The sequence below is a fragment of the Hypanus sabinus genome, unplaced genomic scaffold (assembly GCF_030144855.1).
Source record: "Hypanus sabinus isolate sHypSab1 unplaced genomic scaffold, sHypSab1.hap1 scaffold_899, whole genome shotgun sequence".
NCBI classification, from domain to species: Eukaryota; Metazoa; Chordata; class Chondrichthyes; order Myliobatiformes; family Dasyatidae; genus Hypanus; species Hypanus sabinus.
In genome coordinates, this window is record NW_026781752.1 from 156,769 (window position 1) to 175,201 (window position 18,433).

General features: G+C 45.5%; 1 protein-coding gene across 1 annotated transcript; it reads left to right on the plus strand.

Annotated features, from left to right (window-relative positions):
• Positions 1-815: 815 nt before the first annotated feature.
• LOC132390447 (C-type lectin domain family 2 member D-like) lies at positions 816-17,204 on the plus strand. Its single transcript, XM_059963056.1, has 8 exons — positions 816-849; positions 8,078-8,263; positions 9,825-9,944; positions 12,257-12,370; positions 12,927-13,025; positions 13,565-13,707; positions 14,349-14,413; positions 15,426-17,204. The coding sequence occupies exons 1-8, from the start codon at positions 816-818 to the stop codon at positions 15,613-15,615; spliced, it is 951 nt and encodes a 316-aa protein (XP_059819039.1). The 3' UTR covers positions 15,616-17,204.
• The last annotated feature ends 1,229 nt before the right edge of the window (positions 17,205-18,433 follow it).

An 18,433-nucleotide genomic window follows, 5' to 3' on the forward strand; every position in this document is an offset into this window, starting at 1 on the left:
ATCCCTAGTAGATATGGTTGGAGCAATGACACTGGAGTTCTACCCGGATAAATAGATAGATATAGCACAACATTAAAGACAAAATGTTTCGATGAGCAGAGGGATCTTGCCCTCGGTATTCATTGATTCCTGAACGTTGGCAACACAGTTTTCAGACCATATGAGGATAAGTGGAGTGGCAGGTAGTTTTGAGGATGTTTTGAGTGGTTTTGAGGCTACTGAGGGACTAGAAAGGGCAAAGGAATGGCAGATGAGCTATTGTGTGAGGTATTGTACTTTCGAAGGAAAAAACAAGGTAAACATACAATACTAATGATAAGGCACCGAGGACTGCAGTGGGAAATAGGAATCGGGGAATGCAGATATATAATTCCCTAATAGTAGCTTCAGAGGTAGATACAGTAGTAAAGAGAGCTTATGGTACATTAGCCTTTCTAAATCAAAGTGCTGAGTATAAGATTTGGAATGTTATGGTGAGGTTGTAGATGGCATTGTTGAGACAGAATTTGGAGTATTGTGTATAGTTTTGTTCACCAAAATTATAGGAAGGATATTAATAAGGTTGAAAGAGTGCAGAGATGGTTTACAAGGATGTTGCCGGGACTTGAGAAACTGAGTTACTGAGAAAGGTTGAATTGGTTAGGACTTTATACCCTGGAGCTTAGAAGAATCAGGGGAGATTTGATAGAGGTATATAAAATTATGATTGGTATAGACAGAGTGAATGCAAACAGATTTTTTACGCTGAGGCTAGGGGAGAAAAACAAAAAGATGACATGGGTTAGGGGTGCAGGTTTTGGCGCTTGGCCTCGAAGATGAGGCAACGGTCTAGTGATCTGAAGGTCACAGGTGCGAGCCTCATTTGAGGCAGCGTGTTGTGAACTTGAGCAAGGCACTTCACAACACATTGCTGTGCGACGACACCGGTGCCAAACCGCTTGGGTCATAGTGCCCTTCCCTTGGACAGCATCGGTGGCGTGGAGAGGGGAAGGCTTGCAGTCTGGGCAACTGCCGGTCTCCCAGACAACACTGCTCAGGCCTGCGCCTTGGAAAAAAACCTTCCAAGGCGCAAGTTCATGGTCACAGGTGACTAACGGATTCCTATTCCTATTATTACTATTGAAGGGGGGAAAGTTTAAAGGGACTGGTGGGGCGGGAGCTTCTTCACAGAGAGAGTGGTGGGAGTGTAGTATGCGCGGCCAGATGATATGGTAATTGCGAGCTCATTTTTAATATTGAAGACTTGGACGGGTACATGAATGAGAGGTGTATGGAGGGACACGGGCCAGGTGCAGGTCCATGAAACCAGACAGATAAATGGTTCGGCACAGCCAAGAAGGGCCATAAGGCCTGTTTATGTGATGCAATGTTCTATGGTTCTATGGTTTTATGGAGCAGCCACCATGAAATGTTGGAGCAGACTCGATGGCCCAAATGGTCTAATTCTGCTCCTAAATGTAACGTTTTTGTGATAAGCTACTTTTGTTATATTGTGCAAAAACTAAATTTTGATACTAAACTTGATTAGCTGAAGATTGAGGCCACGAAAGTCACATGATAAGATGCAGACGCTGCCTTGCTTGTGGGAGCTGACAAAAGCTAGCAACGTTCCATGCCAAGAATGAGGAAACGTTAACTTTTCTGAGAAACTGTATTGGTAATGGAGGAACTTACAGCAGATGTGCACTTCTGATTTTGTGTGCGCACGAAAGCCTTCGTGGACTGGCTGATATCCAACAAATGCTTCTTGAAATCGCTCACTGAGTATATTTGGCTGTTGGCTATCGCCCAAAATTCACTGTATAAATTAAAGATATAACCTGACTTTGGCGGAGTCGTAAGGCAATGTGATCACCTATTCAAGGGTTAACCGTACACCGATGTCTGTGACTTTACTTCTGTTTGTTTCCGGGATAAACTGCTCTATGTCCTGTCCTTAGCTTTTACAACAGCCTTGAGTTCCCTTGTCAGGTGCAGGAATACACATGTCTTGCACCTTCCTCATTTTTTCCCCAGAAATTAAAGCCATTGACGCTCTGCTGACATCCCTTGCAGATATAATTGGAGAAATGACAGTGGATTTCAACACGGACAAATACAAACATATAGCACACTATTAAAGATAAAACTGTTTCGATGAGCAGAGGGGCCTTGCGCTCCGTGTTCATAGATCCCTGAACGTGGCTACACAGTTTGCAGACCATAGGGGCCGAATGGTCTACTTCTGCACCTATTGTCTATTGTCATATGAGGAGAAGTGGAGTGGCAGGTTTTTTTGAGGAAGTAGGCAGCCTACAGAAAGACTTAGACAGGGCAAATAAATGACAGATGAACTGTTTTGTGAGGTATTACACCTTGGAATGAAAAAAAAAGGCAGAACGCACAATGCAAAAGGTAAGGCACCGAGGGGTGCAGTGGAAAACAGGGATATTGGAATAGAGATATATAATTCCCTAAAGGTTGCTGCACAGGTAGATACGGTAGCAGAGATTTTTGGTACTTTGGACTTTATAAATCAAAGTATTGAGTATAAGATTTGGAATGTTATGGTGAGGTTGTATAAGGCATTGGTGAGGCCGTATTTCGAGTATTGTGTGCAGTTCTTCTCACCGAATTACAGTAAGGGTATTAATAAGGTTGAAAGAGTGCAGAAAAGGTTTGGAAAGACTTTGCCGAGATATGAAAAACTGAGTTACAAAGAAAGGTGGAATAGGTTTGGACTTTATTCCCTGGAGCGTCGTGAAATGTGGGGCGATTTGATAGAGTTGTATCAAATTATGATGGGTATAGATAGAGTGAATGCAAGCAGGCCATTTCCACTGAGGCGAGGGGAGAAAACAAACAGAAGTCATGGGTTAAGGGTGAAGGGGGAAATGTTTAAAGGGAACATCAGGGGAGGTTCTTCGTCACGCATAGAGTGGTGCGTCTATGGAATGAGCTGCCAGCTGAAGTGGTAAATGCGGGCTCGCTTTTAACATTTAAGAGAACTCGTACAGCTACATGAATGAGTGGGTTAGGGAGGACTATGGCTCAGGTGTCGGTCAGTGGGACTAGGCAGAAAAATGATTCGGAGCAGCCAAGAAGGACCAAAAGGCATTTTTCTATGGTTTCTAAATGAGATACCACATCTCCTCAAACTCCTAACTTTGTAATAATGCCTTCTGTTACGAGAGAGCCATAGATGGTGATGAAAGCAGGTGGCGATTAAATTCTAGAACACACTCCGACTCAGACTTGAAATAAACAGGACAACAGTGATGAAATCGAAAGATAAAGTCACAAACAGCAGTACAAGACATGGATCTCCTATGGTTTAGAGCTGAGAGCTCAGCACCAGGCCTTTAAAGACACGCATTCCATGAAGGAAGTTTGACAGACATATGGACATGGATAGACAGTCCTTTCAGGTGAGAGGACACTTCTGCTGTAAGTCGGCTGGTGTGGTCTCCTGCGTCCGGTGCTCCCGGTGTGGCCTTAGTGAGACCCGACGCAGACTGGGAGACCGTTTCGCTGAACATCTGCGCTCGGTCCACCAGAAAAAGCAGGATCTCCCAGTGGCCACACATTTTAATTCCACGTCCCATTCCCATTCTGATATGTCTTTCCATGGCCTCATCTATTGTTAAAATAAATCCAAACTCAGGTTGGATTCATTCTTAAATGTTAAAAGTGAGCTTGCATTTACAACTTCATCTGGCAGCCCATTCCACAATCACAGCAGTCTATGAATGAAGAAGCACCTCACCTAATGTTCCCTTTAAACATTTCCCCCTCTCACATATACCGGCTGGGTGGCCTCCAACCTGATGGCATGAACATTGACTTCTCTACATTCCGTTAAAGCCCCTCTTCCCTTTCTTACCCCATCCCTAACATATTTAGTTGTTTGCCTGTTCTCCATCTCCCTCTGGTGCTTCCCCCCCACCCTTTATTTCTCCTGAGGCGTCCCATCCCATGATCCTTTCCCTTCTCCAGCTCTGTATCACTTTCGCCAATCACCTTTCCAGCTCTTGGCTTCATCCCACCCCCTCCGGTCTTCTCCTATCATTTCGCATTTTCCCATCCCCCCAATTACTTTTAAATCTCTTACTATCTTTCTTTTCGGTTAGACCCGACGAAGGGTCTCGTCCCGAAAAGTCGAAAAAGCTTCTGTCTATAGATGTTGCCTGGCCTGTTGTGTTCCACCAGCATTTTGTGTGTGTTGTCACTTTTAAGACTTCGTTTTTAAAAATGGTCTGCAAATAGTTGTTTTTTTTTTCTTAAATTGTGTTTGGCATTCCTTTCGCAATGTTTTGAATATGTCTGTTATTGTTTTTAATTATGAAAGCTGCCGTCAAGAGAGATGGTGGTGGGGAGGTTCCTAAAGCGTTTTCTTACTCTCTATTGGCCAGGTTTCGGGTCCGTCTTGGGGGCGGTGGGTAGTTTCAGTATAATATTTTTCATTTGGGCTGATTTGAAACTACAAAAATGTATTTAGTTTCGTAACTTCCTGTTCCTCTTTACACATTTTCTCTCTTCCTGTTTTCTATGCAATATGGTTAACCCTTCATATGCTACACAATTTATTTGAAGAAAATGGATAATATTATTAACTTTGTTTAATGGAACAGGAACGGTTTGAATCCAGTTAAACGGAAGAATATTTTAATGTTTTTTCATAGATTGAATGCTCAAATAATTTTTGCGCAGGAGACTCATGTGAGGAAGGAGGTTTGTCAGCGTTTTTTTTTTTTGGTTTTGGAAAGGTCAACAGTTTCACAGTAACTCATCGACCGAAGTGAAAGGCGTTTCCATTTTTATGGATTCCTCGATCTCATTTGTTCATTATGATACAACCTAAGACTCATATGGTCGATTTCGATTAATTATGGTTTTACTTTATAAACAACAAGAAGTTTTGGTTAATATTTATACACCAACTACTGACTATCCTGAATCCATTAAGGATTTATTTCTATCACTTCCACATTCAAACGAATGTACGTTAATAGAGGACGGAGATTTTAATTGTTGTCTGAAGCTAATGATGTACAGGTGTACACACAATCAGGTACTCCCAAACAAATCTGCTAATTTTATTAATTCATTTCAGGTGACACGGATTTTTTTGAAATTTGGAGGTTTTTACATCCCAATGTCCATAATTTTCTCATGTATATATATTCTCATGTGTATCATAATTACTCTAGAATCGATTACTTCATCATTGATTCTCGATTAGTTTTGTCTGTCACTGCCTGTGCCAATGGTGCTAACGCCATTTCCGTTCATGCGCCTTCGAAATTAACTGATATAACTGTCAGTACGAGACAATGGCGGTTCAACTCTCTTTTGATTCAGGTTTTAAATTTTAGTTAATATCCATAAAACCATAGAACACTACAGCACAGTATAGGCAATTCAGCCCGCCAAGTTGTGCCGACCCATATAATCCTTAAAAAAAGTCCTAAACCTACACTACCACATAAACCTCTATGTTTCTTTCATCTATGAGCTTGTCCAAGAGGGTCTTAAATACCCCTAATGTTTTAGCCTCCACCATCATCCGTGGCATGTCATTCCAGGCAATCACAACCCTCTGTGTAAAAAAAAAACTTACCCCTGAAATCTCCTATAAACTTCCCTCCCTTTATTTTGTACATATGCCCTCTTGTGTTTGCTATCGGTGCCCTGGGAAACGTACTGTCTATCTTCCCTGTCTACGCCTTTCATAATATTGTAGAACTCTATCAAGTCCCCTCTCATTCTTTTATGCTTCAAAGAGAAAAGTCCCAGCTCTGCTAACTTTGCTTCATATGACTTGTTCTCCAAACTAGGCAACATCCTGGCAAATCTCCTCTGCACCCTCTCCATAGATTTCTATTCACCTTTCAGATTGGTTTCTGACTATTTTAAGTATTTGCGTGGTAGAATTACTAAGAAGCATAAAGACCTATGTATTTTTTATTACCCTTAATTACTCATGTTAAACAACTGTTTACTGAAAGGTCCCCATTGTCCTTATATTTGATTGGTCGAATTAATGCTATTAAGATGATTATTTTACCTACATTTCTGTACCTATTTCAGACGGCATCAATTTTCATACCTATATCATTTTTTGATATTATTGATTCTAATTTTTTTCATATATATAGCAGAATAGAAATCTTAGTTTACGTGAGGAATATTTACAGAAATCAAGAAAAGGAAGACGGTTTGGCTTTACCGAATCTTAGATTTTATAATTGTGCAACTAATATTCGATATTTAACGTTTTGGTCTCAAAAGCTGGATGAAACTCGTTGTTCACAATGGATGAATCTCGAGCGGGAGTCTGCACGAGGGTTTTCACCGGCTTCTATTTTAGGCCCTCCACTTCCCTTTGCACTTAGTAAATTAATTAAACAAATGATAAATGCAATAATTAAAAACACACTACGAATATGGTTTCAATTTCGTAAACCTTTGGATTGAATAAATTTGAATTTGAATCAAATTGAAGTTACGGAAAACAAAGTTTAAGTCCATATCAGAAGAGCTTAATAACATTTACTTATGATTTAATTATGAAAATACGCTTAGGTACTTCAGATAAAATATAGATTGAGCGGGAAAGAAAATTTCAAATATTTTTATCTGCAGAGAGATGGGAGACAATTCTTCAACTAGTTAATATTTCCTCAATGTGTGTCAGGCAAGCTTTGATGCAATTTATGGAGGTTCACAGGACTCATATATCCAAGCATAAGTTAGCTCGTTTTAACTTCCATATAAATCCTGTTTGTGATAGATGTAAATCTATAATTTCTTCCTTGACACATATCATCTGCTCTTGCCCTGTCATGGGAAAATATTGGAAAGATACCTTTGATATTATTTCAGTAGTTCTGCGTTTTGATTAACAACCTCATCGTATTACTGCAATTTTTGGACTATTAGTAATAGACGGCACGCATTTATCCAGATCAGCTTATCGTTCAATTGCATTTGTTACATTAACAGCCAAAAGTTCAATTTTACTTAAATGGAGATCTTCCAATCCCCCTACAACATTTCAATGGTTTTCCTAAAATAATAGCATGTTTGAACTTTGAAAAAATTAGGAGCTGTACTATGGATCCTTCGGTTAAATTTGGAGAAACTTGGAGGTCATTATATTCAGTATGTTCATATGATGTAAGCTGACACTTTCTGAATCTCCTTTTAGTCATGTTTCGCTCAGGTGCAGAGAAGCGGAGTTAACGAAAAATTATAAATTTGGCCGATGAAATATGGCAGCCCAATCTTTGTTCGTTTTTTTTATTTTGTGTTTTTTTTCTCTCTTTATAAAATATATTTTATAAAGTTACTAAGAGTTTTGAAGTTTAAACTACATTTGTGTGTATACATGTTAACCGTTATTAATGTAATCCTGATCTACGGAGCTCCGTCGTCGGGTTGCAATCGGCTGGTGAGCAAGGATATCTCAAGGTCAGGGCAACAGTGGTGCTGGTGGTGGAGCGGAGAGAGAGAGTGGGGCAGATTGTGGACAGAGTGAAATAAGATAATGGGGAACGAGACAGAGTGGGGAAAAGGTGGGAGAAAAGATATGGAGAAAGAGGGTGTAGCTGGAGGGAGGAAGATTTGAGGAGGGAGGAGGGTAGGAGGGAAGGAGAGAGAGCAGTGCTGGGAGGGGAAGGGGAGAATGAGTAGATGTTGGAGAATGCGAGTAAGAGAGAGAGAGAGAGAGAGAGAGAGAGAGAGAGAGAGAGAGAGAGAGAGAGAGAGAGAGAGAGAGAGTAAGGAAGTAGAGACAGATTGCGCCTCTGGACGAGGAATGCGAGAAAACATTGTAGAGGGAATGAGCTTCGATGGGAAGTGTTTATTTCACTCTCGGGGGAGGGGCGGTGTTCGATGTCTGCCCTGCAGTCGGGGTTTCTCGCCCACCTCTCTCCCCGCTGACCACCAATCTTACCCTCTCTCCCCTCTCATTCTTTATCCCCATTAACAATCTCCCATCCCCCGCCACTCCAATCCCTCTCGAGAACCGTCTTCCCCGTCCTCCATCTCTCTCCTCTCCGCATTTCCTCCTCCTGCTCTCGGTTCCTCTCTTTAGCAACTGTCCATCTGGTGTTTGCTGCTGTCGGTCTGACCACAGCCTTCTCGATACGGGCTTCCTCTGACATCGGTTATTTCCTGTTCGTGAGCTCAGAGACGCAGAGTGTCCCGAACAAGATGGATGGGGGCAAGACTAACGTGTATGTGAAGTTCGCAAAAACGCGCCCACAGTCTCCTTCCAACGGTGAGTTGGTCAGAAAAACTTGGGTGGGCGGGTGTTGGGAGAGAGCTCCATATTGTGTTTGAACCCGGGTGTGTGTGATTGGTTGGGTGAAGGGAGCCTCACTGACTCTCACTGTTCAGTCCCCAGCTGAACAGCTAGGAGAGGCCATGAGGAGGGTGATCTTTTGGAAGGTTGGAGGGGAGACAGCACTCGGGACAGGGGAGCGGAGGCAGCACAGGGGAGGGGCTGTATAGAAGGAGCGCTATGGAATAGGATGAAGACATAGTGTAGTGGGATGTGTCAGTGAATAAAGAAAGTCATAGGCAGTGCAGTGTGGAGGTTGTACCGTGGGAGGGGTGATGAGGAGGGAGCATTGAGAAAACAGCGCTGTGGGATGGGTGGAGAATAGGAACTGCTGAAGATGGAGGACAGTGGGAGGGGCGCTGTACAAATTTTTAACCTCACTCTGACTTTTCTTACAACACTCTATCCCCTTCCTATCCTTCTCGTCTCTCCCTCTCCCCTTCCACTCATATTCTCTACCCCGTCTCCCTCTCTCCCTCTCCTCTTCACTCTACCCCCCCGCCTGCACATACCATTTTTCCCAACTACCTCCCTCTCACTAACCTTCTCCTTCTTTTCCCCGTTTCTCGCCCCAACCTCTCTTTCATCCGCACTGTCCAATTTCTGTCACCACATCTCTCCCCATTTTTTCCGATTCTCACTCTACTTTCACCTTCTCCTTCTTGCTTCCATCTCCATCTCTCAACACCCTTCCCTCCCCCTCTCGTTCCCTGCTCCTCCTCTTTCTGCTGACTCTTCCCTTCATTCTCTTTCACTCTCTCATTGCGCAAACTCTCTAAACTCTCCCCTCCTTTGCACCACCCCTCTCCCGATCTTGCTCTTCCGCCTCTGATCCTCTCTCTCCGAACACTCTTTGCTTCCTCTCACCCTCTCGCTCCCTTCTATCTCTCTCAATCCATCTCCCTGTTAATCCCCTTGCGCGGTTCCCCCATTCTCCACTCATCCCGCACACCACACACTCTCCCCTTCTTTATCCACCACGCCCCCTTTCTCTGTCACGCTCTCTCCCGTCTCCCTTACCCTTCTCTTCTTCCCCATCACCCTTCCTTTCTCGTTTCCTTTGTATCTCTCCCCTCCCAACTGCCCACTCCCCTCCTTCTCCCCTCCTTTTATATCTCTCTCACCCTTTTCACTGGCCTTTGACTCATACCCTGCATCGTCCTCCGGTTCCTCCGCCACTCTCTGCCCTCTCTCTGCCCTGTCTCTTTCCGTTCTCTCTCCCTTATTTTCTTCCATTACCCGGCCCATCCCCTATCACCTCTCCATCCATCCCCTTCACGGTCTCACTCCCCTGCTCTGTCTCACCTCTTCTCGACCCTGTCTAACCCCTCTCCCTCACGTTTTTTCCTTGCCTTTCATCGCTGTCCCTTGTCCCCTCACTTACATCCTTCTCCCGGTGCTTGCTCCTCCCCACTCCCTGCACCCTCTCTCTGCCCTTTCTCTTCCCATTTCTGCCGATCTCTGTCCCTTTCTGTACCTCTCCCGCTTTGTCTCCCAGACGACCCGAACTCCACCTACTCAGAACTGAACTTTACAACAAACGAAACCCTCATCGGCGAGGATGAGGACCCTCTCAGTGCCTCGGGGCCCGGCGAGCTGCCAGTTACTGCACAGACAGGTGAGCGGTCCCAGTCATGACGTCATTCTGGAACGTTTCTAATGCATCTGATTAGACCCCACTTCCTCTGGCAGCTGGTTCGACCGACCACCGTCTAGGTAAAAAATGGTGGCCACTCGCCTCCCCAATTAAATCTCTTTATCCTCTCATTTGCGGCCTAAGGGCTCTTGTCCTTTGTTCTCCAAGACTAGTGAAAATAATTGCGCCCATTCACTCGGACGGTGCTCCTTGTGGTGTGGTAAACCTCAGTAAGGTTATTCCTGTGCTTCAAGGAATAAAGTCCCAACCTGCCAGACCTCTCCCGGTAAACCGGTGCTTCGAATCCAGGCAACATCTTCGTAAACTACCCTCTGCACTCTTTCCTGTTGTGAGACTCAGCCCTGATAATGATCATGCAGGTACAGAGAGATCTGTATTTGCAGAAAACTACCTGTATTCTCCAATCTGCCAAGTACCTGATTTCAGACACTGTTTACCTTTGTGTGTGCACCAGATAAGTTATCCATCGTCATTGATCAATGATCACGTGTCTGTCCTTTAACACATTTGCACTGGTTCCACTCCAGGCCAGCATCCATTTATTGCCTCTTACCAGCAAATCACATTCCGGACTTTATGTCTCCAAGTTCTACGTCAGCTTTTTCACGCAGACCGGACACAGATCAACTTTCACAACTCTGCGTATAATTCCCAACCAAAGAACATCTGACAAACAACTTCAAATTTGGACACGGTCCCTAGCTCAGCAGATTGCGAGTGGCATCACTAATACTTTAAAATTTATTAATCACAACGTTGAGAATAGGATATAGGATGTCATGTTAAAACTGTACAAGGCATTTGGTGTGGCCATATTTGGAGTATTGTGTACAGTTCTGGTCACCGAATTATAGGAAAGATGTCAACAAAATAGAGAGAGTACAGAGGAGAGTTACTAGAATGTTACCTGGGTTTCAGCACCAAAGTTACAGAGAGTGGTTGAACAGGTTAGGTTTTTATTCTTTGGAGCGTAGAAGGTTGAGGGGGGACTTGATAAAGTTACTTAGAATTATGAGGGGTATAGATAGATTTATAACCATATAATAGTTATATGGTTATTAAACCATATATATAATATACATATTGACGTGGATAGGCTTTTTTTACCACTGAGAGCAGGGGAGATGGAAACAAGAGGACATGAGTTGAGTGTTAGGGACAAAAGTTTAGGGGCAACACGAGGGGGAACTTCTTTACTCAAGAGAGTAGTAGCTGTGAGGAACGATATTCCAGTCGAAGTGGTATAGGCAGGTTCATTAATGTCATTTAAAATGGATAGGGGTACGGACAGGAAAGTGATGGAGGGTTATGGGCTGAGTGTAGATCGGTGGGATTACGTGGGAGTAAGCGTTCGGCACGGACTTGAAGGGCCGAGATGGCCTGTTTCCGCGCTTTAATTGTTACGTGGTTAATTGAAGCAGAGGTTTGTGTAGAGGGCCACTTTGCATCGAGACGATAGGTCGGACGTCGGGTTTAATTTCGAAATTATAGAAAGACCATATTTATTGAGCTAGGAAGGGTCTGGCAAGTGTCATGTTGTGTTTTTGGGACTGGTGTACTTGGTAAGTTGATATGGCTGATGCCATGAACAGCAGGAGGTGTTAAATAATTAATGTCAGGTCCCCCGTCACGGAAAGCGTTTGGGGGTCCTTGTAGAGGATACAAGGTCCTTGTAGAGCTTTTGTATCAGGAGTAGATTGTGTTAACGATGTGCAGAGGTCGGAAAATGTGTGTGTCCTTTAACGTCTCAGTACGGGACAGAGACAGACAGGAATTCCGGTGAATATTTCCCCGATCCGGCGGGGTGAGCTAATACAGCACTATATCAGTACATGGGACAGATATAGACCAGAGGGACGGTGTATATCTCCCTAGGAATGAAATTACCGATATCAGAGTTTAAGGTGAGAGGAGGAAAGTTCACAGGAGATGAGTGGGGCGGGTGTTTGTTTCCACAGACAGCGTGGGTGACTGGAATGTGCTGCCAGGGTTGCTGGTGGAGGCAGATCGATAGAGGCCGTGAAACAGAGATCTCAGACACGTCAATGTAGAGGGAATGGAGGGAGATGGTTGCCGGCAGGCAGAAAGTATTTAGTTTTATAAGAACAGCAGAGAACTGTGGACAGACGGCTCTGTTATGTTCTGTGGTTTACGTCCACTTCTCAGCAGGAGAAGAGAAGAGTGATTTGAACGCTTATGGGAAGAGTAGGGGTGGAATAGATCAGGGAATATGACGATGGATTGACAAAGACAAGGAACCCATTTTTCCACAGGCAACATGGGCAGTGAACGACCCAGAAGGAGAGACAAATCAGACTCAAGCTTATGGCTAATCTTCCTTTTAACTGCGTCCCACATTAGCATGGGCATCTGCTGGAGGATTCATGGTGAGTTTAACACCGGTCGGAACGATAAAACGGCAGGAAATAAAATGGCCAGCGTACTTTCCCAACATTACTGCGAAACCCCCTTCATCGTGAATCCAACACACTGTGGTACTAACGGGCCTCTCATCATAACCACGAGGAACCTCTCACCGTGACCCCCTCCCCCCACCAACACATCCCTCAACATGATCCCGACACATCCCTCAACCTGAGAGTGACAGACACCGTCATACTGTAATAACGATTGACTGTAACACCGACACGCCCCTCTCCGTGAGATCACCTGCCAGGGTGACACCACACCCCTCACCAGGACACAGACCCTCCACTCACTGAGACCACGACAAACACCTCACTGAGATCCCGACATATTCTCAACGTAACACAGAAGTTCGCCTCACCTTGACCTGGTACGTATGTCATCGGGTCAGAGAAACACCTATCACAGTGACTCCGACACGTACCTCACCACAACAACGACATGTCCCTCACTATGACGCGGAATTAACCGTCACCATGAAACTGATGCCGACACGCACGTCACCGTCTCTCTCAGTATTACAGATTAATCAGTCTCAGATCAGCTCCGAACCAAACCACACGCTGCGTTGGAGACAGTATCAGGATATTTGCCTCTTCTTTACCAATATCAGAGGTGAGGCAACATCACCCTCTTACCCGATCCTCATGAGAGAGAGAGAGAGGATGGGAGAGAGAGGAGAGGGAGAAAGAGAGAGAGAGAGAGAGAGAGAGAGAGAGAGAGAGAGAGAGAGAGAGAGAGAGAGAGAGAGAGAGAGAGAGAGAGAGAGAGAGAGAGAGAGAGAGAGAGAGAGAGAGGGAGGGAGAGAGAGAGAGAGGGAGAGAGAGAGAGAGAGAGAGAGAGAGAGAGAGGGAGAGGGGGATGAGGGGGGTGAGGGTGAAGGGGGTGTAAGGAGGGTCAGGGTGAGGGGGAAGGGGGGGAGAGGGGGAGGGGGGTGGTGAGGGGGAGGTGGAGGGGGAGATATGGAAAGGATCGGTGTCTGACCCCGGGAGTGTGTGATGGGACGTTGTGGAGGGGGATTCACTCTGTGTCTCACCCCGGGAGTGTGTGCTGGAACGGTGTGGAGGGAGATTCACTCTATGTCTGACCCCGGGAGTGTACGATGAGTTGGTACGGATGGAGATTCAGTGTTGATTTTTTAAAATTATTTCCAGAGCAAACATGTTCCAAGGACTGGATCACTTATAAAGAGCGGTGTTATTACGTTTCCACGTTTGAAACATCTTTCCGCAGAGCGGTGCTACAATGTTCTAAACGTGATTCAAGGCTGCTCGATATCAGTTCAAGTAATGAAGCGGTATGTGTCAGTCTGCGAGACGATCTCTCAGTAACATTAATCATCACACACCACTGGAGTCAGACACAGAGTAAACACCCCCAATACACTCCCATAACACATTCCTGGAATCAGACACAGAGCAAATCTCCCTCCACACCGTCCCATCACGCACTCCCGGGGTTAGACACAGATTGAATCTCTCTCCACACCGTCCCGTCACACACTCCCGGGGTTAGACACAGAGTAAATCTCTCTTCACACCGTCCCGTCACACACTCCCGGGGTCAGACACAGAGTGAATCTCCCTCCACACCGTCCCATCACACACTCCCGGGGTCAGACACAGAGTAAATCTTCCTCCACACCGTCCCATCACACAATCCCGGGGTCATTTACAGAGTGAATCTCCCTCCACTCCGTCCCATCACACACTCCTTGGGGTCAGATACAGAGTGAATCTCCCTCCACACCGTCCCGTCACACACTCCCGGGCTCAGACACACATTGAAGCTTTCTCCGCCCCGTCCCGTTACGCAGTCCCGTGCTTGGTCCCTGTACACCGTCCCATCACTGACTCTTGCTGTAATAAACTGCGAGAAGCTCCGTAAATGTTTTGTTTTATGATTTTCGGTATTAATCAAAGGAATTTAATTTCACAGAATTTTGTTTTCCGCTCTCTTGCCCACCAAAACGTTACATACTGGATTGGAAAATGCGAAAACGGGTGAGATTATGACTGACCTATGGGCTGAAATTTGGGTTTTGACATAGTTCTGATGGGAGAAAATGGAATTAGTAAAGGGACTGAAATAATTTTGTGGGGAAAAGGGAGGGGCATGAGGTAGGGTGGTAAAACGGGAGCATGTTGAGGCCGATGCGTGTCTGTCGGAGAAAGAAAGGGCAGTGCAAATATACCGCAAACTGGCAGTTGGCAGTGAGGACAGATCCGAAGACAGACATTATTTTGGTACTGACGCATGTGGGTCAGGACATCGCAGTGCCGTGTGATTACTTTGAAAACAGTCGCCGGGCTGTGAGGAGAGGGAGCAACAGTGGGAATCCTTTAGTGAATGACAGAGATCTGAGGGGTGAGACGAGGACAACTGGATTAGATCTGAGACTGATACAGGGCGGTGGCCACACAGTGGGTTAATGGGATGAGTTTGTCAACTGACGCAAGGATGTGGGAGAGAGGCAGACTAATGGTATATGTCTGGAGGCGGACTAGAGTTTATGGGGAGAGCGCGGTGTTGTGGGATATGTTAGGAGACAGACACGAAGCTCTGTGTAGAGGAAGGGGCAACGAGATGAACCTGGAACAGGCACAGGGCCGAGGGAAGAGTGCGGAACAGTGGGATTCATTTCGGGACAGACATGACTCTGTGAGGAGGTGGTTGGAAAGTAGGGATTGTTCGGGGGCATCTTCGATTCACATGAGGACTAACAGAAGATTGTGGAGAAAATCGGTCCTGTGGGATTAGTTTGGGGGATACGGGGCTGCGGGCAGACATTGGGTCAGTGCCGTTAGTCTGGGGACTGACACGGGATTGTGTGGAGACATTGGGACCGTGTTATCTGTCTGGGTACCGGCACGGGGCGGTGGGGAGAGAGTGGCTGAGTGGGATGAATTTGGGGACTGAAACATGCCGTTAGGAGATAGCGAATTCATGGGATTAACCTGGAGACGTTCTCGGCTGGGGTTGTCTCTTTTCAAATTTTTTAACACTTTTGTATAGGCACGTGGCCTGGCGACTCCTGTACAATGTGTCATCGGGGACGTCCGACTGCAGAGACTGTTACTCATACCCAGGAGGTAACCCTTGTGATAGTGATCGGCGTTTCATCTGCGAGAAGTCGGCGCCTTTGTTCCCGGATATTCCTGAAAAGATCCAGGATCTCTGTCTATTGCCACTGGAGGGGACATGAATCAAGTCACTAACCCCAGTTTCTCCTCATTCTTCCTCCTTCCCTCTCACCCCCGGTGAGAGAACGGGGATGGGAGGGTCCTTTCAAATTCCCTCCCTAACCTCTCTCTCCCTCCTACTCTTTCTCCTCTTCTTGTAGCAACCATATTCACCCCACCACACACCGACCTTTCTCCCTGTCCATCCCCTTCTTTCTCACCTTTTCCCCCGTCCCATACTTGCCAACTTCCTCTACATTTCTCTCTACACCCTCATCACCCGTTATTAATTCGAACTTTCTTCTCACTCTGCCCACCACTTTCACCTCTCTCACCCTCCCATCCCCGTTCTCTAAACCCTTGGTCACCCTGATCTCTCTCTCTTTCTCCTTTGCACCCACTCTCACCTCAATCCTGTGCCGTCTGACTCTCGATAACCCAACCCTCATCCCGCACGGGACGGTAGTTGGGAAGGTTTCAGTCGCTGGGTATACATGGCCAGGTAGTAAATTGGATTAGGCATTGGCTCAAAGGCAGATGTCAGAGAATGACCGTAGAGAATTGCTACTCTGAGTAGAGGCCTGTGACTAGTGGTGTGCCGCAGGGATCAGTGCTGGGTCCATTGTTATTTGTCATCTAAATCAATGATCTGGATGATAATGAGGAAAGTTGGATTGCTGATGATACAAAGATTGGTGGTGTAGTGGACAGTGAGGAAGGTTTTCAAAGCTTTCAGTGGGATTTGGACAAGCTGGAACAATTAGGTAAAATTGACAGGAAGATTTTGATAAGGACAAATATGAGGTATTGCACTTTGGAGGGAAAGACCAAGGTAGAAAATACAGGATAAATGGTAAGTCACAGAGGAGAGCAGTAGAACACAGTGATCTGGGAATACAGATAAAACATTCCCTAAAATTGGCGACACAAGCAGATAGGGTAGTAAAGAGAGTTTTTTGGTATATTGGCCTTTATGAATCAAACTATTAAGTATAAGAGTTAGAATGTAATGGCGAGGTTGTGTACGGCATTGGTGAGGCCGAATTTGGTGTATTGTGTGCCGTTTTGGTCACCGAATTACAGGAAGGATATTAATAAGTTTGAAAGAGTGCAGAGAAGGTTTACAGGGATTTTGCTGGGTCTAGATTATGATGGGTCTAGATAGTGAATGCAAGCAGGTATTTTCCACTGAGAGAAAAGGAAACAGAGGAAATGGGCTCAGGGTGAAGTAGGAAAAGTTTAGAGGGGACATTAGTGGGGGATTCTTCACACAGACAGTGGTTGTATTGTGGATTGAGCTGCCAGTTGAAGTGGTTAATGCGGGCTCACTTTTAGCATTTAAGGAACGTTTGGACAGATACATGGATAGGAGGTGTATGGAAGGATATGTTCCAGGTGCAGGTCAGTGGGACTGGGCAGCAAAATGTTTCGGCACAGCCAAGAATGGCCAAAAGGCCTGTTTCCGTGCTGTAATATTCTATGCTTCTGTGCTTCAGCAGATGTGCTATTGGATTGTTTGCCTGAAACTTATACGTCCTGGAATCTGTTCTTTTGCATCATCAGTACGGCAAAAAGATATACAGTTAATGTAAGTTCAAAACATTAATAAACACAGCAAAAATGTCGAGAGTGTGCTCGTGCGTTCAAATATGTAATGGCGCAGGTTAAGAAGATCTTCCTGAATCCTTGTATGTGGGTGTTCAGGCTCCTGCTATTCCTCCCTGATGGTAGTAACGAGCAGAGAACTTCTCCCGAGTGGGGAGAGTACTCAGTGATGGATGCCGCCTTCTCGAGGCATCGCCTCTTGACAATGTCCTCGATGGTGGGGAAGGGTGTGACCGTCAGAGTGGCGGCTGAGGCTGAAACCCTCTGTAGCCCGTTACTATTCTGTGCTTTGCAGCATCCACACCAGGCGGCGATGCGGCTGGTCAGAAAGTTCCCCACCGAACATCCATAGAATTTTCCTCATCTTCACTGAGAGAGCACATCCCCTCAAAGTCCTCAAGCTGTGATCCCTTCCGAACCGAGACAGCTCTGGACGGTGTTGAACCCAAATGCAGAGTCAGGTCTGGAATTAATTCAGACTCAGACTCGAAAAGAACAAGCCGGCACCAACCCAAACCAAAGACGACATCACAAGCAGTCGTACTGGAGATGGAACTCCTACGGTTGAGCACTGAGTGCTCAGCTAAAGTTCTTTAACGATAGACTGTCTATGAAGGAATGTGGCACTGAATAATTGTATATCTGAATCTTAGAAGAAAAGTGACAGTTAACCGTTCTCCGGGAAATGGAGGTGCGGAAACGTCCATGTGTCCTGTTGAGTCGTGCACATGACACCTTTGTGTTTGCATGACTGTGTTGGACGGCCAAAGCTCCTCCGAGTTTCTGACGCTCAATAACCGAGGAAATGTAACTAAAGCCATAGGACACCAGGGCATAATTGGGCCATTGAGACGTTTGGCCATTTCCCCGCTGATCCGTTGTCCTCTCAGCTCTAAACACCCGCCTTCCCCCGGTATACCTTCATGCCTTCAATAATGAAGAAATATTCAAACTATGAGTTAAATATACCGAATGGGTGGTCGTCCACGTCTGCCTGAGGCTTTGAATTCCGCAGATTCACCATGATCCTGCGAGGAAAATTCCTCATCATCGCCTTTCTAAAAGATATTCTGCATTTGTATTGTAAGGCTGTGTCTGATCATAGATTCCGCTGCAATTGGAAACATTCTGTCCACGTCACCGCTTTCATGATCTTTCACAATCCGAAAACTTTCAGTAAAGTCACCCTTCATTATTCTGAATTCCCGCGAGTACAAGTCCAGAGCCATCAGACGG

Bases quoted from the DNA above. Each gene is read 5' to 3' on its own strand.
- LOC132390447 (XM_059963056.1), top strand. From the start codon at position 816: ATGAGGCAACGGTCTAGTGATCTGAAGGTCACAG. The intron at 8,264-9,824 runs GTGAGTTGGTCA...TTTGTCTCCCAG, and splicing joins CCCACAGTCTCCTTCCAACG to ACGACCCGAACTCCACCTAC. The intron at 12,371-12,926 runs GTGAGTTTAACA...CGTCTCTCTCAG, and splicing joins CATCTGCTGGAGGATTCATG to TATTACAGATTAATCAGTCT.